The sequence below is a fragment of the Asterias rubens genome, chromosome 4 (assembly GCF_902459465.1).
Source record: "Asterias rubens chromosome 4, eAstRub1.3, whole genome shotgun sequence".
NCBI classification, from domain to species: Eukaryota; Metazoa; Echinodermata; class Asteroidea; order Forcipulatida; family Asteriidae; genus Asterias; species Asterias rubens.
Genome location: NC_047065.1, coordinates 12,067,919 through 12,086,420, shown reverse-complemented (window position 1 = coordinate 12,086,420; position 18,502 = coordinate 12,067,919). Strand labels below are relative to the sequence as shown.

The following is an 18,502-nucleotide window of genomic DNA, read 5'->3' as shown; positions in this document are numbered from 1 at the left end:
ATTGCATACACACAGTCGTGTTTGTCCATTACATTAGAGGACACCTATTGTGCTCTCTGTTGTTCCTGTATTAAAGCAATCCCTATTGGGTTTTTGTACACAAATGACTAGTGAGGACCCATGAAAACAAAGAACTGACTAGTGAGGACCTATATTGCAAACACACAGTCGTGTTTGACCATTACGTTAGAGGACACCTATTGTGCTCTCTGTTGTTCCTGTATTGAAGCAATCCCTATTGGTTTTGTACACAAATGACTAGTGAGGACCTATTGCACACACACAGTCGTGTTTGACCATTACGTTAGAGGACACCTATTGTGCTCTCTGTTGTTCCTGTATTAAAGCAATCCCCTTTGGTTTTGTACACAAATGACTAGTGAGGACACATGAAAACAAAGAACCGACTAGTGAGGCCCTAATGCATACACACAGTCGTGTTTGACCATTACATTAGAGGACACCTATTGTACTCTCTGTTGTTCCTGTATTGAAGCAATCCCCTTTGGTTTTGTACACAAATGACTAGTGAGGACCTATTGCACACACACAGTCGTGTTTGACCATTACGTTAGAGGACACCTATTGTGCTCTCTGTTGTTCCTGTATTAAAGCAATCCCCTTTGGTTTTGTACACAAATGACTAGTGAGGACCCATGAAAACAAAGAACCGACTAGTGAGGCCCTATTGCATACACACAGTCGTGTTTGACCATTACATTAGAGGACACCTATTGTACTCTCTGTTGTTCCTGTATTAAAGCAATCCCCTTTGGTTTTGTACACAAATGACTAGTGAGGACCCATGAAAACAAAGAACCGACTAGTGAGGACCTATTGTCCCAATTGAAAAACGTCCTCGGAGGGTAGGCCATACAAACACACATGTACACCCATCCACACTCTGTTATTTACAGTGTTATTTTAATGTATACACTGGTCACATAAGATCATTCAGTTTCATTAGGCCGTATAAAAACTTGTTCAATTTCGTAAAAAGTCATCAGCTAGCTGGTAAACCATTCAATTTCAATAAATGCACATACATGACATAAAGTAGTAGAAATTCAACATACATGTAAGAATGGTGAAAGGTAGTCTAGGAGTGCTGTTTGTTGTGATACAGGTCCTCAGATCAATATCATTACGTACTATTCACTCAATACAAAGACTCACGGAAGACGATTTGTTGTTAACTTTTTCTGCGTGCAGTCTATTTATTTCTACCTAAGGCTTTTCATAAAGCAGTGCACCCTTAGGTGCCCAAGATAAGCGTAATTCATTTACATTTCCCATCCCTCTTTTATTTCCCTTCAACTCCTTAAGGAGTGCTCATTCCTGGAATGAGGCAAGAACCACATCCTTGAGTCCAGGTAGGTCACTGACCACTGACCTCCACACCCACCTCAGTATTCTAGGAATACCCATTACTACCACAATGACCTTCTCACCACCAGGCTCTGGGTGAAATTTAGGTCATGACTAATAATGACATCACAAATACCTATAAATAAAACAGATTGACTGAAATGAGTCTTAATGAGGTAAACAAAATCAAGCAAAAATAATTGGAACCAAAATTATTGGAACTTTCCCCTTATGCCAAGTTGATGGACTTACCTGTCTGGCAGTTATAACCGGTGAAGCAACCGACACACTGGCATGTGTAGCCCGTACATGAGTTGGCAAGTGAATTACAGAAACCTCCGTTCCCACATGGTGACCCATCGCACGGGTTGTACACTGAAAAAAAAAAGGGAACAGAGCCAAAACCAAGACATTTTATTCAGCTGAAAACCGGACCCCTAAGTCACGAGCGTTTCTTAGATGCACCACCAATGTTTTTCATTATAGGTTATCTTCCATTAAGTTATTCTCTGCCTCCAGACAATAAATACCAACATAAGATGTTTGCTACAAAAAGGATATTTAAAAATATCCTTGATCTAAAAAAACCAACTTGTTCACCACCTCCTGGGACTGTGCTACGAGTTACTGCGCTCCAAGCTACATGTAATCATTCTCATAAACCATCACTGCCTTCACAGGTACCCATTTTACCCCTGGGTGGAGAGAAGCAATGGTTAAATGTCTTGCTCAAGGACGCAACTGTCACAACCGGGATTCGAACCCACATCCCGATGACTTAACCACCAGAACTTGAGTCTGATGTTCTTATCCGCTCGGCCCCACAAGCCAGTTAAAATCTGGACCCAATTTCATATGCACAACAATTTGCTTAGCATGAAATTTTGTCCTTGATAAAGACAGCATAACCAACCAAATTTCCACGTGATTTTCAGCTGAATCAGCTGAATACCAGTAACAAGCAATATGCAACAACTGGAAATTTGGTTGGTAATCCTGTTTTTTACCAAAGAAGAACTTTCATGCTTAGCATATTTTGTGTGCTTAGCAGCTCTATAAAATTGGGCCCTGAACTCAAAAGTTGAAGTAGATTTGGACAACTCACCTTCACTGCAGTAGGCTCCTTGGAAGCAGCCAGTGCATGAGCAAGAATATTGGAGACAACCTTGGGCCATGCACATTGCACCGTTTGCACATTTGTGATTATCACAAGCGTCCACCTCTGCATTCGTTTACACACAAGAAAGAAAATAAGCGGTGACCGAAACAAAAATAAAAAACATACATTACTAGGAAATATAAAAAGCCTGTCTTCTTGTTGTGGGCACTTTTTGTGAGTCACAAAACACAAATGCTACAGATTGGCATTACATTTACACACTTTAAAGGCAGTGGACACTATTGGTAAATACTCAAAATAATTATTGGCATAAAACCTTTCTTGGTGACTAGTAATGGGGAGAGGTTGATGGTATAAAACATTGTGAGAAACGGCTCCCTGTGAAGTGCCATAATTTTCGAAGAAAGAAGTAATTTTCCACGAATTTGATTTCGAGACCTCAGATTTAGAACTTGAGGTCTCGAAATCAACCATCTAAACGCACACAACTTTGTGTGACAAGGGTGTTTTTTTCTTTCATTATTATCTCGCAAGTTCGATGACCGATTGAGCTCAAATTTTCACAGGTTTGTTATTTTATGCATATGTTGAGATACACCAACTGTGAAGGCTAGTCTTTGACAATTACCAATAGTGTCCACTGTCTTTAAGAAAGTTTTAATTTTATGATCTTAAATTATATATACACTGGACACTATTGGTAATTGTAAAGACCAGGGCCCAATTTCAAGCAAAAAAAAACCTTGCTTAGTAAAATCAGATTACCGGCCAAGACTCCACTCAATTGTTATGCGATTAGATGGTTGATTTCGAGACCTCAAGTTCTAAATCTGAGGTCTCGAAATCAAATTCATGGAAAATTACTTCTTTCTCGAAAACTATGGCACTTCAGAGGGAGCCGTTTTTCCCCATTTCTCGTCACCAAAAAAGGTTTTATGCGAATAATTATTAAGAGTAATTATTAATAGTGTCCACTGCCTTTAAGTAGCAGAGTATTTATTATTAATTTATTACGAGTGATGGCAGTGGCAGTGAAGCTAAGGACTCTTGGAAAACTCAGTTTTCCAAGTGCTTTGCGACGTCCGAAGATAAACGGCTATATTCATTTGTGTGTGAATATTATGATAATTAATACTACTCACGTTGGTCGCAGAAACGCCCATAGGAGCAGGCGTTACACTGACAGGTATAGGCCACACAAGACCCCGATACAGGCAGACATACGCTACCAGATGCACAGTTGTTATTGATACATGGGTTTGTAGCTGTCAGAAATTTGAAAAGAAAAGTACATTTAAATCACATTAAGCTTGGGCGATATCGATTTATTTTATTAACGATATATCGCCGACAATATATCGCGATATTCGATATAATCGCAATTAATTAAATTTGACAACATCAGTCTTCAAACTCCCAGTAAGTTGTAGAAGAGACAGTCATAGCATAAGAGAGGTGTTCTAATGACCTATTCTTGTGGTTTTACTCCAAACCCATGGGATGCAAGATGTCTCAGCTAGGAAATACATCGCGATATTGCGATATTTAATCGATATATTGCGATATATCGCGATATATCGATATTTCGATTAAAACCAAATCAATCCGATATCGAAATCAGTTCCAAATTAGTATCGCGATATTTGATAATATCGTGATATCGCCCAAGCTTAAATCACATAAAATATATTTTAAGCTTGTAATAAAAAGGTCGCCAAAAAATGATACCTTGGGTGAACATGGACATTTTTTGTCTTCTGATCCGAGTAGGTTTAAGTATAGCATAAGAAGATCGACCAGTTAGTAATTAACTTTTGTTTTAAAGATCTGGGGTGGATTTCACAAAGAGTTAGGACTAGTCTTATAATGAGTTAGGACCAGTTACTCGTCCTAACTTAAGACTATCCATGCAATTTGTATATCTCCTAGGACTGGTCATAAGTTAGGACTAGTCCTAACTCTTTGTGAAATCGACCCCAGGTGGACCTTCATCGGGGCTGAACAGTAACCAAACTGTACAATCAAGAATCCGATAAATAGCAAGCATAGACTAACTCAAGGGGAGGGGGTTAAAAAAAAAAAGGATTTCTGGTTAAAGACGAAGAAAATCACATCCCCTGCTACTTACATATTTGGCAAGTGGGGCCAGTGAAACATGGGGCACACACGCACATGAAGTCATTATTGTTTGGACCTGTAGGCACACAGTTTCCTCCCATGCCACATGGGTTGTTCGTACACGGGTTTGCTGCAAACAAGAACAAACAACAACAGGTTGAAATGTTTCTTCCAACGATTTATGACAGATGAAGCCCCTTCCATAACGAAAGAACAGCAACTAGTCTGATATTTTGTCACTTCATTTCAGAAAGAGTGGAAGCTAACAAACTTTTTTTTTTTTTTTTTGCTCTATATAATAATAATAATAATAATAATAATAATAATAATAATAATAATAATAATAATAATAATAATAATAATAATAGTAATAATAATAATAATAATAATAATAATAATAATAAAAAGATATTTATAAAGCCAAAATGGCCTCAAAGCGCTAGATACAAAGGAAAAAAAAAGCAATATCCAAAATACACATTACAATACAGAGGGTTTCCGAAGAAAACAATTTAAAAAGACAATTACAACAAAATGCTACAAGGCAGTTTAAAAATAAAAAAAAATATAATCAGCACAAATAGGCGCCTAGCTGTGTTCCAATACCATAAGGTGACCCAAGCTGTGACGCTACAACTTTTCCTTAATAGAAGTATATTAAAAAGAGACTGCACCAAGTATTGTATTGTAAATAGATCCCTTGTATGCGACGTCACACGCTCACAAAACGCCCTCAAAAAAGCGTCATCAATCGAATCAAAGGAGGCAGTTGACTGGACGATAGCAGGGCCTAATTTCATAGAGCTGCTATAAGCACAAAAATTTGCTTAGCATGAAATTTCTTCCTTGTGAAAAACAGGATTACCAACCAAATTTCTTCTTGTTGCATATTGCTTGTTACTGGTATTCAGCTGTAGTTTGCTCATCCTGAAAATCACGTGGAACTTTTGGTTGGTAATCCTGTTTTATCGAGGCAGAAATTTCATGCTAAGCAAATTTTTGTGCTTAGCAGCTCTATGAAATTGGGCCCTGGTCTTTGTGCGTGAAAGCATGAAAGCGTGCGCGCCAGTGAAGTACTTTTCGTTATGCAAGGGGTCTAGTGTTGACTTTCAATGACTGTAAACATTCTTGCATTAGACAAGTCTCAACACAAATAAGCACCTGCTGTTGGTTGACTCTAGTTCCCCAACCACCATCCCATCGGCAGGATCCCACTGTGGGAATCCCAGTCAATTTGTCTGGCAGAATGACAACCATTATTTCGACCGAATTCTGACAAATCTACTCCAAGGTAATAGAGAAGTCTCCAGAATTTCTTAAAAATGTACTCCGCAGCGGTAGAAGACAAGTCCTCAAATCAACATAATCTACCCAGCAAGTACACTTGTACATGTACATGTACATAAAACACATGAATACATATATACTGCAAACCAATAGACCGATCCATAAGGCTCCGCCCACAGCGCACGTGTGAGCAAGAACACGTGAGCCTTTCCAATGCCTTTCTGCACAATCTGCCGCGCACGCCAAGCTCACGTGCACGCATGTCGGACCTTATTTGTCAGACCTTCGTTGCGTTGTGATTGGTCAACACGCAATGGGGCGGAGCTTAATAGATCGGTCTATTGATACATGAACCTCACCATGCGAAAAGCCTAACATGCCATTTACAACCAACAGACCAATATAATTTGGATTCAAAATAGAGGTGGGCGAGGGCACAGAAAAGTTTGTAATGAAGTATGACTACTTACACACGGTAACAGTAACAAAGAAAGAGCATACATCTGAGAGTCCTGCACCGTCAGTAACAGTGTAGGAAACCTGTGTTGCTGTAGATGTGAACAGGGTACCATCAGGCGGAGTCCGAGAAGTGATTGATGCTATTCCTGAGGCATCAAAGAACAGCGGTGCGGGCCAATTCACTACAGCTCCCTGGGCTGGCAGCTCAAATACAGTGTGTACGATGTCAGACGGACAGCGAATGAACATTGGCCCTGTGGAATCCACTGCAAATACAAACCAAATCCAACATTAAAAATACAAATCAAACTGCCAATAGCTACCGGGCAATCCTGATAGTCCAGTTGGTAAGACACTGCTTTAGAATTGCAAGGGGTTTTGAATCACACCCCAGTAATATGCCTGTGGTATTTTTTCACATGACTCGGGAAAGTACTGAGTATACAGTACTAACACACATCAGAGTATGGGTAAAAACCAAAGTAAATATTGCTTATCCCGATGCAAATTTGACATCTATCAAATCCAACATGTTTTCAAACAGTGAATTCTTGATGATTTGGTTATATTCAAAAGGAAATTATGTAATTAGCTCGGTACTTTCAGCATTAACAAATTTTACTGAGGAAACCCATCTTACACTCCAAAAACTGGTTTTACTCTCACATATTCCATTCCATCTAATTCTAATTCCGAGGTCTCAAAATCAAATTCATGGAGAACTACTTCTTTCTCAAAACTACGTTACTTCAGAGGGAGCCGTTTCTCACAACGTTTTTATACTACATGTACAAACGTACCAACAGCTCTCCATCGCTCGTTACCAAGTAAGTTTACATGCTAACAATTATTTTGAGTAATTACCAATAGTGTCCAGTGTCTTTATTGGAGGTGTATTTAAAACCTTTTATTCAGGGTCATGACGATGTGATAAAGGACCTCTCCTTCAGCTATCGTGTAGCCACAATCCTGCCAGGGCCCAATTTCATAGAGCTGCTAAGCACAAAAATTTGCTTAGCATGAAATTGTTTACTTGATAAAAGCAGGATTACCAACCAAATTTCCACATGATTTTCAGGATAACCAAACAACACCTGAATACCAGTAACAAGCAATATGCCACAAATGGAAATTTGGTAGGTAGTCCTGTTTTTATCTGGGAAGAAATTTCATGTTAAGCAAATTTTTGTGCTTAGCAGCTCTATGAAATTGGGCCCTGGTCTTATGACCCTGTCACCTCTGCTTTTATTCCCTTTATTAAAAATCATAGTGAATATGAAGAGTAGAAGGGCCAACTGTACTGTACATGCATTCCATGGTACATGTACATGTATATCTATCATCTAAAATCTCAATGGATGATAGTCAAAAAGACTACACCAATTTATCCATCTACCCTATCTTAAACGGAAGGGACACGTTTGGTAATTACTCAAAACAAATGTTAACTTAAAGGCAGTGGACACTATTGGTAATTACTCAAAATAATTATTAGCATAAAACCTTACTTTGTAACAAGTAATGGGGAGAGGTTGGTGGTACAAAACATTGCGAGAACCAGCTCCCTCTGAAGTAAAGTAGTTTTCGAGAAAGAAGTAATTTTCCACGAAACTGATTTCGAGACCTCAAGTTTAGAATGTGAGGTCTCGAAATCAAGCATCTGAAAGCACACAACCCTCGTGTGACAAGGGTGATTTTTTCTTTCATAGTTATCTCGCAACTCCGACGACCAATCAAGCTCAAATTTTCACAGGTTTGTTATTTTATGTATATGTTGAGATACAGCAAGTAAGAACACTGGTCTTTGACAATTACCAATAGTGTCCACTGGCTTTAAAAACTGACTTGGTAACAGGTATTGGAGAGCTGTTGATAGTATAAAACAATGTGAGAAACGGCTTCCTCTGAAGTAATGTAGTTTTTGAGAAAGAGGTAATTTCTCCCTAAAATAATGAAAGACTTCTAGCTAGAAGTCTTTTATTCCTATCTGAAAGCACACAAGTTCGCCCAACAAGGTAGTTTTTTTCTTTCATCATTTTCTTGCAACTTCGATGACCGATTGAGCCCAAATTTTCACAGGCTTCTTATTTTATGCTAATGATGGGTAACACCAAGTGAGAACACTGGTCTTTGACAATTACTAAACGTGGTCAGTTGCTTTAATACCTGGATTAATTGTAACAGTAAAGTCACATGAAGCACTGCGACCACTTTGGTCAGTAGCACTGTACTGGACAGTGTGGGTTCCAGCCGGGAAGAAAGAGCCAGAGGGCCTGGCTGTCAGAAGAGTGACGGTGATTGGACCCCCTGATGCATCAGAGACGGTTGGTTCAGCCCAGTTAATGATTCTCCCATCGTATTTCCCGATCTCATATGTTTGTTGTATAGCGGCCGGGCATGTGATCATTGGGGCTACGGAGTCGACTAGAAACATAAGAGGGGAAACAAAGAGCTCATTAATTACCGGGTGAAGATAAACGTGATGCAATTACTCGAGCTTGGCAATCTCTCCATTGGCTTCCTATTCATGCCCACACAACCTTCGAAAATTCTCCTCCAAACATTCCAATGCAGTCGTGGAAGTGGACCAACTTACCTAAAAGATCTACTCACTCCTAACACTCCTACTAGAAACAGCGAAATCCTTGTTATCCCTAAAAGCCAGTTTATAGTCGGTCGCGCGATGAAACTCTTGACGCGCGATCCTAAAAAACACAGTCTATAGTCATCGCTGAGGCATAACAACTGTCTTTTTTGGATCGCCTGGCCATCGCGCGACCGACTATAACTCGGCCTTAATGTTGCCACCAAAGCGTACACACATTATATGGTCACATAGTTTTCAGTTTGCTGCACCTCAATTGTGAAACAATCTCCCGCTACACATCAAACAAGCTACTGCTAGCTCAAGTTTCAAGGCCATATTATAATTTTTCATATGTTTTCTCTAGTTCCTCTGAGCGCTTTTGGAGGTGTTAGGCTCTTTACAAATGCAGTTGTTATTAGTTTGACTACTATTATTATTATTTAGAGAATTCTTCATTTTCACTCGATAGAGTAAAAGAATAGACCTTTATCACGGTGTGGCCATCTTGATTTCACTCCATTCCAACTCATTGTAACCAAACTGAGGCTGGACGAAATAATAGTCTGGTGCCATGCGCAATGAACTATTATATTACTGTTATTGGAAACAGTGAACATGACCAAGATGGTGACAGCTAGCCTGATCAAGGTCTATAGAAGATTTCTAGTTCTGGGCCCAATGTCATAAAGCTGTAAAGCAGACTAAAGCTTTTTCTTTCCTGTTGAAAAATTGAGTGGGGCACCAGTTACAACAATGTAAACTTTATGGAGTTTTGGCTGGTGGCCACTTTCTGTTAAGCAAGATTTGTTGGTGCTGTAATTAAGTTTTTATACTTACAGGCTTTATGCAATTGGGTCAAGGTATGTACAGCAGGGACAACGAGTGTGCAACACTCTGAGTACACCCAGGTCAAAATTCCAGTTGAACCTAGTTAACTGGGGTCAACTGGTTCAACTGGATAGTGACCAAACTCGTCCATTTTCCATATTAACCAACTGGTTTGGACTAGGTTTAACTGTGTTCAACTAGGTTGAAATTATAAACCAGTTGGTCTCTGTCCATTTTCCATATTAAACCAACTGGTTTTAACTGTGTTTAACTAGTTTATCAACTGGTTTCCACTAGTTCCAGTTAAACCCAGTTTAACTAGGTTCAACTGGAATTTCGACCTGGGCATGCATGTACCCTGAGAGTAGCTGAAGAACAGGCGAAGTAACAGAAGGCAATAATTCTCAAGGAACAGACATAGGTTCTTAAAGCAATGTCAGCCTTGGATCGGACAAGTTGGTCTTTGAAAAGCGTTTGAAACTGTTTGTTAAGAAATACATTGGTTAGAAAGATATTTTAAAAGTATAACGTAACGATCTACACAAGTATCACTCGAGATTGCATGGTTTTTCTTTTACGCCGCGAATTAACACGGTTGGCCATTTTAGTAAAAATTTTTACTCAACAAAATGGTGGACCGTGTTTCTTCGCGACGTATGTGAAAACCGTACAATTTTGAGGCATGTATGCGTGGATATAAATACATTCTACCTTAAAATTATCTATCTAACCATTTGCATTTCACAACAAACGGTTTCAAACGCTTTTCAAAGGCCAACTCAACCGATCCAAGGCAATGTGTTCCTTTAATTCTCAGAAGAGCGTTCTAACCTGTGTTGACCACTATGCAGAATCTGCACTCCACAAAGTTGTTGTTTGCATCGGAGAGACGGTACACAACGTCATGTACCCCTGCACCTAATGGAGACCCACGCTCCGGGCCACTCATCTTGTTGACAGACACTTGCCCATTGGAGTTGTCCGAGGCAGTCGGTAGTGTCCAGTCCACGTTGACCGTTTCTGCAGAGTTTAACTCCACAGTCCGTATAATTGTGTTTGGGCAAGATGTCAGAACTGGAGGAATATCATCCACTACGACAAAAAGGAAAAAAACAATGATAAAGATTTGGGCTTGGCTCCCAAATGTCTTTCTTCCCAATGTAATATTAAATCTCTTGATCAAAACTTCAAACAGAAAAGCAGAGATTTTTGATCAAAACACTGGAATATCAAAATGTCCATAGCGGCAGCAAACAGCCTAAAAATACCCCAAATATTTCAGCCAAAAAGCTCAAGGTCATGGCTTGAATGGATCATTGACAAAATTTACTTCCAAAGTTATTAAGTTATGAACAGTACTTAAGGTGTTGGACACTGTTGGTAATTGTCAAAGACCATTATTCTCACTTGGTATATCTCAACATATGCATAAAATAACAAACCTGTGAAAACTTCATTGGCCAATACTGTGCACCGGGCGTACAAATCTGTGCGTTTCGATTGTTTTGTCATCGTTTTTCCTATAAGATAGCTGCTGGATGACATCAATGCATAAAGTCTATTTTGGTAGGTAGGAATTTTGGACTGCTTTGATAATTCTTTTCCAATAATTCTTCACGAAAGAGTTCCACAAAGAGTTTGAGACCTACAATTTTGTACAAAAATCCACAAAAGTGCTTATAGCACTTAATACATATAAAAGCACAAAGACTACTAAAATATTAAATGCAACAACAAAACAGAAAACCAGAAAGATATCTTTCAGCTTAAGAAACATTCAAGTACCTCCTACTGAAACGATGACACGGAATGAGCAAGTAGCTTCATTTCCAGCTGCATCTGTGGCTGTGTATGTGATGACAGTATTGCCGGCATTGAATGCACCCGGGCCTCTTGGTGAAACCTGTGGAACAATGTTGGCCAGGGAGTTGTCAGTTGCAGTCGGGGCAGTCCACGACACTGATACAGCTGTCGACCCAACAGGAATTTCACGAGTTATGTCAGACGGACAATCCACTAGTACCGGTGCCTCTGTATCAGCTGCAAAATAAAAGAATAGAGGAGATATGTATAAACAATATCCAATAGACTTTAATGCATGCGACATCATTTGAGTAGGGCGTTATTGCAAAGTGTGATGTCACAGTACACATCACTAAGGCAATACTGATAACTTAACTTAAGATGAATCTGACGGAGTGTAAACTTTAGGTCGTTCTTAGCCAAGTGGGGAGCCGTGCCGTTGAGTGCTTTGTTATGAAAACTATTTAACCATTGGTATCAGTTTTGTATCAACCCTACTCGTAAACTATTAAAACTTTAGTTTGAACTCTGCATATCTAGTTAGTAGATCTGTGTGGAACTTCCAATCTATATTTCAGGAATAATTTTGCTAATTTTTTGTTCACAATTGTCAATGCCAACTCAATGATTTATACTTTTGAACTGGCAATATTGTGTTACAGAACCTTAAAGCCAATGGGCACTTTCGGTAAACAGTATTGTCCAAAGGTTCACACTTCGTGTATCACAACTTGTACATAAAATAACAAACCTGTGAAAATTTAGGCTCAATCGATAATCGGAGTCGGGAGAAAGTAATGGGAAAACCCACCCTTGTTTCGGCACGTTTCGCCATGTCATTATATGTGATAAATCCGTAATTCTTGATATCGAAAATTGATAATTGTTTTAGTGTTTTCTCAAAAAGTAAAGTGTTTCATGGATAATATTTCAAGAGAAGTCTTTCACCATTACCTTCTGTAAACCCTGTAAGTTATTTGTAAATCTGTGAACCTTTTTTGTATTCTGTTCCGAAAGTGTATAATGGCTTTACAGGCAGTGGACACTATTGGTAATTACTCAAAATATTTGTCATCATAAAATCTTTCTTGATTACATGTAATGGGGAGAGATAGATGGTATAAAACATTGTGAGAAACAGCTCCCTCTGAAATGACGTAGTTTTCGAGAAAGAAGTAATTTTCCACGAATTTGATTTCGAGACCTCAAGTTTAGAATTTGAGGTCTCGAAAACAAGCATCAGAAAGCACACAACTTCGTGTGACAAGGGTGTTTTTTCTTTCATTATTATCTCGCAAATTCAACGGCCGATTGAGCTCAACTTTTCACAGGTTTGTTATTTTATACATATGTTGAGATACAGCAAGTGAGAAAGCTGGTTTTTGACAATTACCAATAGTGTCCAGTGTCTTTAAACAATGTTACAACCTAACCAGGCAGCTTAATACTCAGTGACGCTTGATTCCCCCACAAAATCCTGGTTAAAAAGCTATGAAATAAAGTAGTTTACCGTCCCATAATACTACTGGAAGTAACAGGCTACACCCTCCACTAATAACACAGCCAAAATGATTGTTGTAGAGGAGGATAACTCTCGAATTGATAAATTCAAACTTAGGTTGTGACCAATGATTTACAAAGTGTAAGATAATTTTTTTGAAGGTTAACAAATAGCGGCTTCAAATATTTGTCACATTTAAAAAAATATTTTGCTTTTCTTCTTTTGAGACATCACCCAATTCAACACCACGCTACCCCCCTCCCCCCCCCCCCCCCCCGAAACCCCCCCCCCTAATAAACACAGAAACCTCAAAACCTACCAACCAACAACCAACCATCAAATCCCCCCTCCCCCCCGAAAAAAAAAAAAAAATAAAATAAAAAACTTAAAAAACAAACAAACTTCTGTCTTACGTAATTGTGTAACTTCAACAATGAAATTGCATGTAGCCATGTTGCCACTTCCATCTGTGGCTGTGTACTCTATGGTGGTAGTTCCGACAGTGAAAGGACCTGGGCCTCTCGGTGAAACCGTAATATCAGGCGTCACCCCAGAGTTATCAACTGCAGTTGGTGGAGTCCACGTTACATCAACAGTTGAAGATAGAAACGGAACAGCCCCAAAAAGGGTCCCGGTTGGACAATTTAAGGAGGTTGTTCATTAGCCAATCCTTTGTGCTGCACATACGATTATGTGTGTTTTAATTGTTTCATCAAAGGTTTACGTCTAAGATTGCAGCTGGGTGACATCAGTGCAAGGTCTAATCAATTTTTGGAATAATACTAAAAAACACTTGCATAATGAAACATCACCAAACCCCCACCTGCCACCTCCAAAAAAATCCTCATAAACCAACCAAACAAACAAATACCTGGAAACAAACGCACAAACACCTCAACGAAACAAACAAAAAACCCAACAACTACATGTATACAAATAAACAAGCTTCTGTCTTACGTAATTGTTGAACTTGAACAATGAAATTGCATGTAGCCATGTTGCCACTTCCATCTGTGGCTGTGTACTCTATGGTGGTAGTTCCGACAGTGAAAGCACCTGGGCCTCTGGGTGAAACCGTAATATCAGGCATCACCCCAGAGTTATCAAATGCAGTTGGTGCAGTCCACGTTACATCAACAGTTGAAGATAGAAACGGAACAGCCCCAAAAAGGGTCCCGGTTGGACAATTTAAAAGCGTTGGTGGCACCGTGTCAGCTGCAAAGAAAGGGAGTAAACAGAGTGAATGGTTTGTGAAGTCTCTTGAATGTTGGAAATAAACAAACAAAAACACTGCTCACTTTGTACAAGTCTATTGTTTTACCTCTTTTAGATTATTGTTCTCCTGTTTGGCATATTTATCGAGTTAAACATGAGACTCAACTAGAAAAGGTGCAGAGGTATGCCACAAGGCTAACGTTTCATCAAAGGAGACAGAAACAACGCTACAATAGCAGGCTTATAGAAACAGGGCTTTCCACCCTAAGTAATAGAAGGGAATACTTGTTCTTTGATTTTGTATGTAAACAATTGGTTGCTCACAATCATACGGTTGCCTTGACATCCTTTTTATGCAAAATATTGGTTAATGCTAGACACAAGGATAAACTTGTTTTTCATCATTTATCATCCCGTACCAATTTGTTTAAATTTTCCATTCCCTGCCGTTTTGCTCGTAGCTGGAGTAATCTGCCTACTGACCTTGTTAACAATTTCATATGTGCCCCCTTACCGGAATTTTTATCTAAGCTCAAGAAACATTTTGATGTCTAAACTGGCTTTTTAAAGTACATGTATTGCTTGTTTAGTTGTTCCATAATTTGTATCATGTTCTGTCCTTTTTAATATTGTTTGATAAATGTTTCAATTTTCATCCCCTGCCGTTTTACTCATAGCTGGAGTAACTTGCCAACAGACCTGTTAATAGACTTGTGGACGGGTCGTAAGGTCGGCCCTGCGCGCTGGGATGGTGTTCTCACGGGATCGCTGCTCTCGCACGGGCTGGTGGCTCCCCGATTTCGACTCCTCATTAATGAGGGGTCGAGGGGCCATTGGTTCGCGCGGGAGCGGTGGTCTCCCGGGAGTGCTGTCTCGGCGCATGGGGCGGATTTGACGACTTGTCCACAAGTCTAACCTGTTAACAATGTCATTTCATTTGTATCCCCTTACCGGAGTTTTTATGTATTGCTCTAAACCATTTTGATGTATTGTCCTGCTTTTTAACGAATATCCTTTTTGGATTGTGTGTATTATTGTGTATATCTCTGCTTGTTTGCCTTTTATAGTCGTTCAGTGATTGTTATTATCTTCTGTGCTTTTTTATATGCCCTCTCTTGCCTTAATATATTTTTGGGGATTTAGGGGCCATTTCCCCCCTCGAGTGTACAAAACGCCATGGACCCCGCCACAGCGTGCACCAACCATCACTGGTATTCTGCACCATAGTTTCGATTCTCATTTTATGTTGGAATCGATAGAAACATTTAAATGGTTTAACAAAAGTCAGAAGTTAAATCAATTAGGAATTTAAAAAAGATTCTAAACACTTCCTTCATCGAAGTGCAAGTGAAAAAAACCTTTTGACATGTTTATCTGACAAAAAATGCTACAGGTTTAAACTTGCACAATGCTGTTCTGCTTACCTTGTGGTATAACTTGGACCACAAATGTGCAAGTGGCTTCATTGCCGCTAAAATCTCTAGCTGTGTAAGTGACGGCAAACGAGCCAAGACCAAACGGACCTGGAGACTCTGTAGAGCTCACAGTTGGATTTTGGTCAATGTTGTCAGTCGCTGTTGGTACATTCCAATTTACAAATACTTGCACTTGTCCCACAGGAAGTTCGGCAGTGACTATTGTTTGTGGACAGCCTGTCAAAACTGGAGCCACACTATCAACTGCAATTCAAAAGTGAAAAGAAAAAGACAAATAATAATTTGAAATCATTTTCAATAATTAATAGAGTTTGATTGAGAATCACCATCAAATGTACACAAGGCACAGACAACGAATCAATGGAATATTTGATCAGCAATTGGGCTGTGAGTCTAATGGCGTCCATTGTGGTAAGCAGTTCTGTAACTTCTTATTTCAGTGTGAAATTAACCATCTTGCAACTGCAGTGAAAAATATACCGAGATGCATCTTAGGCAATATGAAAAAAGGTTGCAACAATTGTCAAAATCATGACTATTTGAAGCGCGATTTGTCAAGTAGCAGATATCACTTGTCATCAGTTATATGGTAATTATAAGGCGATCGGTGTATAAGACTTGAACAGGCATAACTGATATTGTTTATATTTTTTTTGTTTTTTTGGTTTTGAATTTTGTGCTCCAAACATAGCTTTATGGTTTTCAAGCACACACACATGTCAGCAGCGGTGGCAGAAGGGTAATTGCCACTAATGCGCCATTTAACAAAGCATACAAATCACAATAGCGCTCATATGGCGCTAAATGCATCAAAAGAACTAAAGTATAAAATACTAGAAAACAATAAAAACAAAATAAAAACAAGCATTAAAAGAATTTTCAAAGAAACATAGAATGTCTAAGTACCTGTTTGTGTAACGATGACAGGAAATGAGCAAGAACCTTCATTTCCAGCTGCATCTGTGGCTGTGTATGTGATGAAAGTATTGCCGGCACTGAAAGAACCTTGGCCTCTTGGTGAAACTTGTGGAACAATGTTGGCCAGGGAGTTGTCAGTTACAGTCGGTGTATCCCATGTTATTGATATAGCTGACGCCCCAACTGGAATTTCCCGAGTTATTTGAGTTGGACAACCCACTAGTACTGGTGCCTCTGTATCAGCTGCAAAATAAAAGAAAAAAGGAGTTTTATGTATCAAAATGCAATCCACATGACGCTTTTTAAGTTAGGGCACCCTCAACTAGAGGTCAAAAGGAGGTTGTTCATTAGCCAATCCTTTGTGCTGCACATACGATTATGTGTGTTTTAATTGTTTCATCAAAGGTTTACGTCTAAGATTGCAGCTGGGTGACATCAATGCTAGGTCTAAACAATTTTTGGAATAATACTAAAAAACACTTGCATAATGAAACATCACCAAACCCCCACCTGCCACCTCCAAAAAAATCCTCTTAAACCAACCAAACAAACAAATACCTGGAAACAAACGCACAAACACCTCCACGAAACAAACAAAAAACCCAACAACTACATGTATACAAATAAACAAGCTTCTGTCTTACGTAATTGTTGAACTTGAACAATGAAATTGCATGTAGCCATGTTGCCACTTCCATCTGTGGCTGTGTACTCTATGGTGGTAGTTCCGACAGTGAAAGCACCTGGGCCTCTGGGTGAAACCGTAATATCAGGCATCACCCCAGAGTTATCAAATGCAGTTGGTGCAGTCCACGTTACATCAACAGTTGAAGATAGAAACGGAACAGCCCCAAAAAGGGTCCCGGTTGGACAATTTAAAAGCGTTGGTGGCACCGTGTCAGCTGCAAAGAAAGGGAGTAAACAGAGTGAATGGTTTGTGAAGTCTCTTGAATGTTGGAAATAAACAAACAAAAACACTGCTCACTTTGTACAAGTCTATTGTTTTACCTCTTTTAGATTATTGTTCTCCTGTTTGGCATATTTATCGAGTTAAACATGAGACTCAACTAGAAAAGGTGCAGAGGTATGCCACAAGGCTAACGTTTCATCAAAGGAGACAGAAACAACGCTACAATAGCAGGCTTATAGAAACAGGGCTTTCCACCCTAAGTAATAGAAGGGAATACTTGTTCTTTGCTTTTGTATGTAAACAATTGGTTGCTCACAATCATACGGTTGCCTTGACATCCTTTTTATGCAAAATATTGGTTAATGCTAGACACAAGGATAAACTTGTTTTTCATCATTTATCATCCCGTACCGATTTGTTTAAATTTTCCATTCCCTGCCGTTTTGCTCGTAGCTGGAGTAATCTGCCTACTGACCTTGTTAACAATTTCATATGTGCCCCCTTACCGGAATTTTTATCTAAGCTCAAGAAACATTTTGATGTCTAAACTGGCTTTTTAAAGTACATGTATTGCTTGTTTGCCTTTTTAGTTGTTCCATAATTTGTATCATGTTCTGTCCTTTTTAATATTGTTTGATAAATGTTTCAATTTTCATCCCCTGCCGTTTTACTCATAGCTGGAGTAACTTGCCAACAGACCTGTTAATAGACTTGTGGACGGGTCGTTAGGTCGGCCCTGCGCGCTGGGATGGTGTTCTCACGGGATCGCTGCTCTCGCACGGGCTGGTGGCTCCCCGATTTCGACTCCTCATTAATGAGGGGTCGAGGGGCCATTGGTTCGCGCGGGAGCGGTGGTCTCCCGGGAGTGCTGTCTCGGCGCATGGGGCGGATTTGACGACTTGTCCACAAGTCTAACCTGTTAACAATGTCATTTCATTTGTATCCCCTTACC

General features: G+C 39.4%; 1 protein-coding gene across 1 annotated transcript in view; it reads right to left on the bottom strand.

Annotated features, from left to right (window-relative positions):
• Positions 1-18,502, bottom strand: part of LOC117288937 — a gene marked incomplete at its 5' end in the record, with an annotated part of 67,430 nt that overhangs the window by 35,559 nt on the left and 13,369 nt on the right. Inside the window, 12 exons of the mRNA XM_033769810.1 lie at positions 1,621-1,743; positions 2,474-2,590; positions 3,631-3,753; positions 4,617-4,736; positions 6,364-6,618; positions 8,519-8,776; positions 10,599-10,859; positions 11,553-11,807; positions 14,029-14,286; positions 15,711-15,965; positions 16,629-16,883; positions 17,285-17,542. Of these exons, the coding sequence (XP_033625701.1) occupies positions 1,621-1,743; positions 2,474-2,590; positions 3,631-3,753; positions 4,617-4,736; positions 6,364-6,618; positions 8,519-8,776; positions 10,599-10,859; positions 11,553-11,807; positions 14,029-14,286; positions 15,711-15,965; positions 16,629-16,883; positions 17,285-17,542 (2,538 nt within the window). The remainder of the gene's footprint in view (positions 1-1,620; positions 1,744-2,473; positions 2,591-3,630; positions 3,754-4,616; positions 4,737-6,363; positions 6,619-8,518; positions 8,777-10,598; positions 10,860-11,552; positions 11,808-14,028; positions 14,287-15,710; positions 15,966-16,628; positions 16,884-17,284; positions 17,543-18,502) is intronic.